At 33.8% G+C, this 12010-nt stretch overlaps 1 protein-coding gene across 1 annotated transcript in view; it reads right to left on the minus strand.

Annotated features, from left to right (window-relative positions):
* RYR3 (ryanodine receptor 3) overlaps positions 1–12010 on the minus strand; it is a 753032-nt gene that overhangs the window by 199423 nt on the left and 541599 nt on the right. Inside the window, 3 exon segments of the mRNA XM_074289179.1 lie at positions 586–755; positions 4299–4419; positions 8688–8799. Of these exon segments, the coding sequence (XP_074145280.1) occupies positions 586–755; positions 4299–4419; positions 8688–8799 (403 nt within the window).

The following is a 12010-nucleotide window of genomic DNA, read 5'->3' on the forward strand; positions in this document are numbered from 1 at the left end:
TGAGTGATGTAAAAAAAAACAAAAAATAGCAATAAAATTTATTTAAATTATTTATTATGCCTATATGACAGATATTGTCAGAATTCTTCTTCATTCTCAGGCTGATAATTGCATGAACTTTTAAATTCTGGGTCACCAATTAAAATATAATTATTCCAAAGGCTGGATCATTTTTTCTCAGCATAAAAAAATTAAATTTCTTAAGCTTCAGAAGAGTTAGCCACTCCTCTAAATACAATCTCCTTTTACTTTGGGTTTGAAAACAAGAAGGGAGATGGAATGTTTTAAGACCAAAGGCCATGACTAGTCAAGCTCTTGATTAAGTAGTTGTTAAATCTTGATTTTTGATTTTTCAAGTTAGCCTTTCTTTTGAGTATGGGATATTGAAACCTCCCATTTCTTAGCATATTAGTTTTTTTTTTTCTTTTTGCATCTGTAAAAGGGAGTCAATATACTTAGAGATATGACAAAACTATTGTGTGAACAGAGACACAATGCATATGAAAAGCAATAAACACTGAATTTAATTTAGCTACCAAATATAATCACATTAGAAAAATAACAGTTTTTATTTCAGTAACTTACTGTGTCTAGAGAGGTTGATGCTCTTAAGTCAGGTAAAAATCCAACCTCCAAAAGATGAAGAAGAAAAGTTTGGTCCTCAATACCATAGACACGGTCCAAGAATAGCACCATGGGTGCTTTGTGGTCAGGACAAAAGTTGGCGGCCATGTCTGGCTCGTTTACTGACCCATCTGAAAGACAAGAAGAAAAATGCCATTAGCCCTTTAAAAATACCACAGTTCTGGATGGCAGAAGTCATTGACTCCTTCCCACCTTTCTAAAGTATTGGGAGGATTTAAAAATACTACTTCTTTACCTTAAATGTTCCTTGCCAAAAAATCAGGTTGTATAAAGACTTCTCTAATTAGCTCTCCTATTGTGACTGGAACAGAAGGTAAAGGGTTTTGCCAAGATTACTGAAAAATGAAGGGGAAGAGACTATGATTTTAAAATTACTATTGTTTAGCAAATTGTAACACTGCTATCTGACCTGCTCAATATCACATAGCAGAATCCTGATCTATTGATTTTTGGGCCAAGGATCATTTGATTCTGGCAATCTGTCCTTAAGAAAATTCATTTATTTGGCTCTTGCTGTTAAAACATTTGCTGTTTGAATTCCACAGAAAATATATATATTTTTCCCCCCCTGAGGCTGGGATTAAGTGACTTGCCCAGGGTCACACAGCTAGGAAGTGTTAAGTGTCTGAGATCACATTTGAATTCAGGTCCTCCTGAATTCAAGGCTGGTGCTCTATCCACTGCGCCACCTAGCTGCTCCTCCACAGAAAATATTACTTAACTTGTGAGGGAATAAAAACTCAAGGACTGATCAAAGAGGGGAATGCTGGCTCAAAATCCCTAATACATTATTGAGTTGGTATATCGTTCCTTAAAAGTCAATATCGTTGATGCTAAAAACTATGTACAAAGGAGACATGGCTTCAGATTGTCTGAGAGATGCCTCTAACTTCTGAGAGAAAACTTGAGAAAAGTAATTAAGGGGACAAAGACAAACTTTTGAAAGATATCATATGTACTGCATGTTCCTTGGTTCCTAGCACCTGCAAACTTCAAGATTATTAAACATCACTCTTTCTTTTGTTGGTTGAGCTAGGATTTAGTCTCACCTACAAACAAATAAATCTACTATGTATAAAATCTTTAATTTTTGTTAATTGTTTACTCTGATGAGAGTTACTAGTTATCTGTGATTGTCTTTTGTATAACCAGTATTTGGTGAAGGTGAGAGAGAGCTAAGCTAACAAGGAAAAATTAGGTGATCCCCAGATCAAGAAACACACAAATAAACAAAAAACAATTCAAATATGCTGAAGCTACAATTAAAATTGTAAAGGATTTATCATTAGCTACAAGAAAAGATTGCAAGCCTAAGAATAATATAAACAATCAAATTAGGCCTGTGCCCAGAAAACACATCCAGCAAAACTAACCATAATATTGAATGAAAAAAAATATTAGTCAACATAAAACATCAATTTCAAGGCTCTCAACAAGGACAAATTGTTTTTCTTTTTTACATGGAAATGTAAATCACATGGTTAAGATTGACACCAGTTATTGGGAAGTTCAAAAGAAAGATTAGGGCAGAGATGAGTATGATCTAACTCTAAAATGCAAAGTTGTCTAGGAAAAGGTAAAAAGACTAATTGTGCTTTATGAAGGAGGTACAGAGAAAGAACTTACACAGAAGTATCAGGCAAGGGAGGAGGACTGGTAGTTCTCATCTGGAATATGTTAAATAAGGACCAATACACATATATACCATGAAGGGTACAAAGCCCTCCAAAACATAATAATAAGAATGTTTACCTTAAGGGAAAGGGGATTAGAAGGGGGATAAAATGTCTAGATTAATGGTAAAAAGGATAAAGAGGGAAGGAATGGGTGGGGGGAGGGATCTATGCATGAGGGGAAATAAATAATAGCAAGGCAACTTATGGAGTAGAATTAAAGTAGAAGAGTTAGCAGGGATAAGAAATAAGAGATATATACAAACACTATAATAAGGATTAGGAGTTGAATTTATTAGAAAAGAAAAATTAGGACTAATAATTATTGATTTCAAGAAAAGAAAAACTTAAAAGATTTTGTCAAGAGAGAAATCTACATTTTATGTCAGCCATATTAATATTGTTTTAGATGCATGTCTACATATGTTTAAATGCAAGTGTATATATATGTGTATATATACATGTGGGTATATTTGTATAGATACATATGCATGTATATATGTGTATATTGTAAATAAATATGTATAAATATACCTGTGCTTAATTGTAGCCTGCTTGAAGGGGTGGGAAATGAAAAGGGGGAAAGAGAATAAAATAAAAGTACACAGCAAAGAAGAAAAGAATAAGCTACAAGGAAGCAAAGAAAAGAGGGACAGTGATGAATATAATCTTTTCTATTATTATATATATATGCTTTCTTTAAATGGAAATTTATTCTTACATATTTTAAATCCTCCTTAATAAAAAAGAAATTATAATAAAATAAAAATGAAAAAATAAGAATAGTTAGTTGTTCTTTTAAGAATGACTAGGTATAGTAGCTTTTATTTTTTCTTTAATTTGTTTTGTCTTTTTCTTCATTATTTTTATATCACTAGATTATAAGTATTTGATATATGTTAAGTAACCAGATATATTTCTAACCTATTACCTCTTTTGGAGATAAGCAAATGAAAGAGTGAGCACATAATCACTGTCCTTCTCCTCTTTCTCCTCACAAAGATTGTAATTATAGTGAAAGGACTGATCAGATTCTTGATAGCTATGCTTGCCATATGTGACATTAGACATATTTACATTAGACAGGTAGCAATATGTCATTTACATGTAATATATTTACATGTAAATAAAAGGTAATTTATAAGGTGGAAAGATCAGAAAAATCCTCTAGAACAGAGGGGTCAAACATATATATATATATATACTGTTTAAGCATGAGTTTTAGTCCTAACCAAATTAAAGTATATTTGGGAAAAAATTAATAAAATAAATAAAACTAAAATAGAAAATACATAATACTAATATATAATTTTCAAAGCCAATACATAGCTAGTATGCTTGAGTGGTCCTTCTTTGTACCTGAGTTTGCCCTTGTTGCTCTAGAAGAAGGTAACATGTGAGCTTAGCCTTGAAAAAAGCTACCCAAATTGTAGACATAGTGTTCGAGAAGGGCCAAAGAATTCTGAAGGTAAATTATATCATAAAAGCCACATGAGGCATTGTGAGGCATGAGGATATAACTTATTTTTGTATGATTTTTTGAGAGGAAAGGACATAGAACTATAAGCATAGACAAAAAGAGAGACCTGATAGCTGCTCTGTCTGCCTGACTTGCAATGTTTATAGCTCATTTCCTGGAACACATGGGCACTAGGTATAATCCTAGGTACACTTTCTATCCCTCTTTACCCTTCAACCTTATTACAGATAACTTGGTATTCACTTGGCAATGGTGCCTCTATGGTAATGAAAGGATAGGGCTATTAGCTTTTGATTGGGGAAAAGAAGAAAAATGAAGATGTAGAATACCTACCAGAGAAAGTGTAAGAATTCCAGAAACTACCACCCTCACCACCCTCACCTCTCTTTGTAGTTCTACCAACCATGCAAATTTCTCAAGGGAAAACCTTGAGGAAAAATTTAAATGCTACTCATATTATATCTCAAGAACTTTTAAAAAAGTCATCCTGATACCATTACCTTTGTTAACTGTGGGAAGTTTCAAAGGGATACTGATAATCCCAACCAAATCTTCTGTGGGGACCAGGGAGCGAAGGATTGACCTGATTCGGATGGCTTCCCCTTTTCCTGTTTGGATAAGCTGTCAAAATAGAATAACTTGACAATAAGTTTAAATAAACACATTTCCTATCTCCACCCCATAATTCTTCCCCCCCTCTTTATTTTTACTTACAGGATTAAATCAAGGAATCAAATTGCTTTCTTTAAGCATATATCCATACAATTACAACTTAACATGATCACAAGCAAAAAAAGTTTGAATGGATTGGAAGTTATGATAGGGAGACATTAAGCCTGAGGAAACAACTTGATTTACTTGGTGTTTCTATTAATCAGAAGTTAGAATACAAAATTAAGCAACAAAATTTCATCTAAAAATATGTACTTGAAAGAGGGAACTGAATTCATATTTGAGTATTTTATGATTTGGAATGGGAAGTAAATATCCCTTTATCCCCCTCTCACCCAATGTACAGAGATTTCTTAGAAACAGTGAGCATTTAACAAGACACTGACAACTCCACTTGGTGGTTGTCCACCTCCTGGTATTATAGCTTTCATGGACTTTCAGGATCAGTAAAGAAAGGCATCTTCTCATGCTGATAGCAACTGCATGAACTTCTGAAAGCCAAGTGACATCTGAGATGATGGTCTAATGTGGTAGGAGAACGAATATTAAGTAGGATCTCTTTCAGGTTGAATCCAGAGAGGTGAAGTAATTATGTATATCTTTTTAATACTCTGATAGGCCTGAAACTTTACGGGGAAAATGTATTTGTGAAAGTGATAGTAGTAAGGAATGGTCTATAAATGCTGAAAATAATTGACTGATATTTAATTTTTGTCCTTTAAAAGACTTCAAAGAACTTAATGGTGTTTTTCCTAGTTGTTTTTATTAAAATAAAGAAAAATAAAAGAAATATGAAATGTGAAATAGGGATGAGTGAACAATTTGTCCTAATTCATGTAGGGAAAAAACTGGGATAATAGAGCATTGATTTGTGCTATTCAGTATAATCCTTTCTTCAGTGTTGTCTTTCTTTCATCTCTAGCACATCTCTTTGTAAAAATAATAAGAACAGCTCATTTTATATAACAGTAAGTATTTAAAAGCCATTTATTTCATTATCTCATTTTACCTTCAAATTTCTGTGAAGTAGGTTCTGTTATTATTCCCATTTTGCAGATTATGAAACTGAGCTCTGAGAGATTAAATTTATTTGTCCCTATCGCACAACTAGTAGTTGTTTGAGGTATAATTTGAACACAAGTATTCTCACTCAAAGTTTGATGCACTTTGCAACAATGCCTCTCATTTGAAAGGTCCATGTTTTGAAAAGTTTAATCAAATAATCTGAATGTGTATGTAAATAATCTAACCAGAGAATGCAAAAAAAGGGAATATATTGGAAGGAGGCTATTATATGTCATCATATGTCTAGATTGTTTAAATCTATTAAAATTAAGATTAAACCTATTAAATTATGTGATTATATTTATTATATTCGGTTATCTTGTAATTTGTTGATCATCCTTTCCTTCTTGATAGCTGGAGTCCTCTTCTCTTGTCCTTCTATATTAATTCACTTGGTAATTTCATCAGCTTCCAAGGATTTAATAAAGATTGTCAATGACTGATGATTCTCAAATCTACCTATACTGCTACCTTTTTGCTGATCTCCTATCTAATATCTGCAAGTGTCTTTTAGACATTTCAGTCTGCATGCCCATCTACTTTAAGTTAAATACATCCAAAATACAATTCATTATTTTCCTCCTAAAATCTCTGTTTCCTAATATTTTCCCAGTCCCTCATGCTCACAACTTGGGAGTCATCTTTATCTCCTCGCTCCTACTCCCCATCACTGTCCTACTCAGTAAACTTCAGTGGTTCCTTATTATCACCAGAATCAAATGTAAAATTCTCTATTTGACATTCAAAATTCTTTATAATCTAGCCCCCTCTATCTTTCCAGTCTTCTTATACCTTTAATTTCTTTTTAAAATACCCTACTTTCTGCTACCTATGCTTTAATCCAATAACAATGGCCTCCAGGCATTTTCTCTGGCCATTTCTCCTGCCTGGAATACTTTCCCTTCTCAAGTCTATCTATTGACCTCCCTTTGCTTCCTTCAAATTCCAACTAAAATTGGCTCTTTAATTGAAAGCCTTTCTCACCCTCTCTTAATTTTAGTGCCTTCCCTCTGATGATTATTTTCCATTTATCCTGGAGATAGCTTGCTTTATAAGTATTTGTTTGCATATTGTTTACCCCATTACATTGTAAACTCCTTAAAGACAAAAGCTGTCTTTTGCCTCTTTTTATGTCCCCAACACTTACCACAGTACCTGGCAATAATAGGTATCAAATAATTTTTTAAAATTGATTAATGCGGTTTGATTTCCATGGATATTAAATTGTATAAAGCACATTCTACTTCATGTTGGTGATGAAGAGGCATATTATCTTATTCTTATTTAAAATTCCCAGTCCAGTTCCCAGTCCAGAATTCTAAGTCTCTTTGGAAAATCCTCTACAATAATTAGAGTATAGGTAAATGGATAAAACAGACAGGTAAGTAGGCAGCATAGCCCATAATGAGCAAAACCCCAATTCTTCTAGAGAATTACCAAATAGTTTCTCTCATTTAAAACTTATTTTTCTCCCTTCTTACTCTAATTTTATATGAAATGCTCTCTTTTTATTTCATGTTGCCTCATACTTTTCAAAAATAAAGCAACAACAACAACAAACCATGAAGGGGAGGTTAATTAGAAACTGCTTTCAACCTTTCAGAAACAACCCAGGGGACTTTTTCAGATTTCCCATTTTGATGATGGCAGGGAAAACTTCTCAACTTTTGAAGTTGAAAAGTGAATACACACACACACACACACACACACACACACACGCGCGCGCGTGTGTGTGTGTGTGTGTATAAAATGATGCTTTCTCATTCTTAGTCCCAATAAATTAAAATTTTAATTTATATAACATTTTAATTGAAGTAAAAAGTACATAATATGGAAAACTAATTTCTTCTATATATACCAGGTTACTGAAATTTATTTTTTATCTTTTCCATTATTAAGTAAACTAAGAACTTATAAAATTAAGACATATAGTTGTGTCAACTTGAAAGATTTTACTCCAGATAACCAATATTCAGTGGCGTTGAGCATTATTTCAGATTTTCATGGCAGAAGTCACCAAAGGATACATTCCAAAGAAAATCAAATAAAAATACAACCTAGACAAAACCAACTCCTATTTTAAAGCCCCAATCCCAAATAAAAATAAGGCACCTGGGTTGAGATATTCTACAGAATCTTCTACTTAAAATAACTAAGTAAACTTATAAGGAAAAATTATTTCATGGTGGATAATTTGGTAGTAAAAATTTCTTTCCATGATGAGATTGTCTTAATAGACAGGGTTTGTTATATTTTGCAAAAACAAAGACTAAGATGAGGCATAATTCATTGATACTTTCCTAAAGAAAAAGTATAGAAGGGATACTATTGAGAAAACCACATAAATATGATGAGAGTTAGGTAAGGGGTACCTAGATGAAATTAGGGTTAATTGAGGTCTAGTGGCAGGTTCGGGGTACAGGGTGTCAAATAGAGCTCTCCTGCAACCCCTTTAGATTCAGCCCAAGGATACAGAGTTAAATGAGGTCTAGTAGTGACTCAGGAGTTCTCTGTAAAGGAATTTACAGACCTGAAAACTTAGATTGATAAAAAAAAGATTTATTTGGAAGTAAGGGTAAAGGTAGAAAGATGCCAGGGCCAGGGCTGGCGCCAAGTGGACAGGAACCCTTGGCATGGTTGGCATAAGGATGCTATGTTTGGGACTCCTATAAAGAGTGGGCTCCAGGGTTCCCCTTTTTATAATGGGGGCTTTTGGTAATCTTAAAGGTGGGTGGAGTCCCAGTTTGGCCTCTTGGCTTGAGCTTCAACCAGGGTTAGAACTAGAATAGAATTCAATGGTGTTTTAGATAAGGAGGAAGCTGTTTGTGGGGGTTGGGGAAACCTGAGCAGATCATTAGAGTGGGGACTAGGACAGCCCAAATTAGCTCAGATCTGGTGGTGGCTGGGAAAGCCTGGATATCTCCCATTGGGATTCATGGGGGCTGGGAATTAGAAAGGAATCTTAGCCCACATAAAATATATCTTGCATATAGAAACCTTCTAAGAGAGCACTTGAATGAGGTACTAGGAAGGAAAAAAAATTGATTTTAGCCATGCTTCTTTAGCTAAGAAATGCACAAAATTACATTTAGAAAAAGTACATTACTTCTTATTCAGGACTCTTGCAATCTAGTGGAATTCCCACTACTTACATGCATCTCAGGTGCACAGCGGCCCAGTAGGTCTATGAGAGCTGAATAAAATGACATGATTGAATTGCCCATGTGTACAATCTCCTCCTCACTGTCATCTTCCTCTGAACTGCTGTGAGAAAACCAAATACAATGGAGGTTTGAGATGCCTGGGAACCAATGGGCCATATTTTCTAAGTAAAAGGAAACAGGAAGTTTAGATGACTGCTTTCTACAAAAAATCATTTACCATGTTATATCCGAACATAAGCCTATGCAAAGATGAACTAAGGATCCTCTTATCCAAACAGACACTACCTTCCAAATATCTGGAATTATAATTCGCAGTAATTCTTTTTCATAAAGTTCAGAAAATTTAAATATTTGTTTATGCCATATATGAATATATGAAGGTTTTGGGGAAATCAGGTCTATATCATTCTAAGTTTTCAAAGCTATTTAGTGATAATAAATTTGAACTATATCAAAATTACATGTTCAAAAAAGTATAGCATAGATTATCCCCAAATCTCACATTAGTTTTTGATGTCAATTATTTTTCTTTTTAAAGATTTGTATAACAAACAAATAAACAAACAACAGCCCTAGAATCAGATTCAAGACACTTTATTCTAATCCTAGTTCTGAACTGACTAGCTGTGTGATCTGTGGTAAATCACTTCATTCTTTAGTGAATATTTCCTTATCTTTAAAATGAAGGAGTAGGACAAGATGATTTTTAAGACTTTTTTTCCAACTCTAAAATTCTATTATTTCTAAAATTATCTTTGAACAGGAGAAGTATTAAAAAAAAGTTTCACTACTTTTTGGATAACTGGCAAGGGAAGGAAGTGGTATTTCCACAGTGTAGAGTAAGTTTTAATTCAGTAACTATAATCAACCTCTGAAAATCTAGAATTTTTATTAAAAATAATTTATAATTTTCAACATTTTCTTTCTCAAGTGGTACTTAACACACTTATCTAGTTAATTTTCATAATTTTGATATAGTATTATCTATATATTTTTTTCAGGTTGTAAGAGTAGAATGAAGCTCACCAACACAGTATGATTAACAAAACTGCTTTACTTAATACAAATAATTAAATGAACTAAATTTGGCCAAGATCATCTTAAAAAAGCAGAACTATAAATTAAGGACAGTGACCTTTAACTGAAACATTGCGAATGACTATATGGTCCTTGAACTAATCCTCTGAATTCTAAGTCATATTAACTAATTCCAATTAAATGTAGTAAAATGTGTAATGAAGAGTGGTTATAAGAGGAGAAGACTGTTAGGTTTATTTGCAAGACCCTTTAGGTTATCTCCCAGAGTGGAATATACCACAAAGTAATTTTATTTTATTTTATTTTATTTATTTATTTATTTATTTATTTTATAATTATAACATTTTTTGACAGTACATATGCATGGGTAATTTTTTACAACATTATCCCTTGCACTTACTTCTATTCAGATTTTTTCCCTTCCTCCCCCAACCCCCTCCCCCAGATGGCAAGCAGTCTTATATATGTTAAATATATTACAGTATATTCTAGATACAATATATGTGTGTAGAACCGAATTTTTTGTTGCACAGGAAGAATTGGATTCAGAAGGTAAAAATAACAGTTTACATTCATTTCCCAGTGTTCCTTTTCTGGATGTAGCTGGTTCTGTCCATCATTAATCAATTGGAATTGGATTAGCTCTTCTCTATGTTGAAGAAATCCACTTCCATCAGCATACATCCTCGTACAGTATCATTGTTGAAGTGTATAATGATCTTCTGGTTCTGCTCGTTTCACTCAGCATCAGTTGATGTAAGTCTCTCCAAGCCTCTCTGTATTTCTCCTGTTGGTCATTTCTTATAGAACAATAATATTCCATAACATTCATATACCATAATTTACCCAACCATTCTCCAATTGATGGACATCCATTCATCTTCCAGCTTCTAGCCACTATGAAAAGGGCTGCCACAAACATTTTGGCACATACAGGTCCCTTTGCCTTCTTTAGTATTTCCTTGGGATATAAGCCCAGGAGTAGTATGGCTGGGTCAAAGGGTATGCACCTTTTGATAACTTTTTGGGCATAATTCCAGATTGCTCTCCAGAATGGTTGGATTCTTTCACAACTCCACCAACAATGCATCAGTGTCCCAGTTTTCCCACAGCCCCTCCAACATTCATCGTTATTTGTTCCTGTCATCTTAGCCAATCTGACAGGTATGTAATGATACCTCAGAGTTGTCTTAATTTGCATTTCTCTGATCAATAGTGATTTGGAACACTCTTTCATATGAGTGGAAATAGTTTTAATTTCATCATCTGAAAATTGTCTGTTCATATCCTTTGACCATTTATCAATTGGAGAATGGCTTGATTTCTTATAAATTAAAGTCAATTCTCTGTATATTTTGGAGATGAGGCCTTTATCAGAACCTTTAACTGTAAAAATTTTTTCCCAATTTGTTACTTCCCTTCTAATCTTGTTTGCATTAGTTTTGTTTGTGCAGAAACTTTTTAATTTGGTGTAATCAAAATGTTCTATTTTGTGATCAATAATGCTCTCTAGTTCTCCCTTGGACACAAACTCCTTCCTCCTCCACAAGTCTGAGAGGTAAACCATCCCATGTTCCTCCAATTTATTTATGATTTCGTTCTTTATGCCTAAATCTTGGACCCATTTTGATCTAATCTTAGTATGTGGTGTTAAATGTGGGTCCATGCCTAGTTTCTGCCATACTAATTTCCAGTTTTCCCAGCAGTTTTTGTCAAATAATGAATTCTTATCCCAAAATTTGGGATCTTTGGGTTTGTCAAAGATTAGATTGCTATTTTAATTCACTATCTTGCCCTGTGAACCTAACCTATGCCACTGATCAACTAGTCTATTTCTTAGCCAATACCAAATGGTTTTGGTGACTGTTGCTTTATAATATAGCTTTAAATCAGGTACACTTAGACCACCTTCCTCTGACTTTTTTTTCATTAGTTCCCTTGCAATTCTCGACCTTTTATTCTTCCATATGAATTTTGTTGTTATTTTTTCTAGGTCATTAAAATAGTTTCTTGGGAGTCTGATTGGTATAGCACTAAATAAATAGATTAGTTTGGGGAGTATTGTCATCTTTATTATATTCGCTCGGCCTATCCAAGAATACTGACTGTCTTTCTGTAACGAGCTGTCGTCTCCAGAAGCTGCTGGATCGCTCTCTGGGAAGAGATCTGCTGTGTCTTCTACTCAAATCTCTCAGACAGATTCTTCTTCCTGTAATGAACCGTTGTCTCCAGGCAGTTGCTGTTAACTCTTGTCCAAAGAAGTGACTTCCCTT

This window comes from Sminthopsis crassicaudata, chromosome 2 (genome assembly GCF_048593235.1).
Source record: "Sminthopsis crassicaudata isolate SCR6 chromosome 2, ASM4859323v1, whole genome shotgun sequence".
NCBI classification, from domain to species: domain Eukaryota; kingdom Metazoa; phylum Chordata; class Mammalia; order Dasyuromorphia; family Dasyuridae; genus Sminthopsis; species Sminthopsis crassicaudata.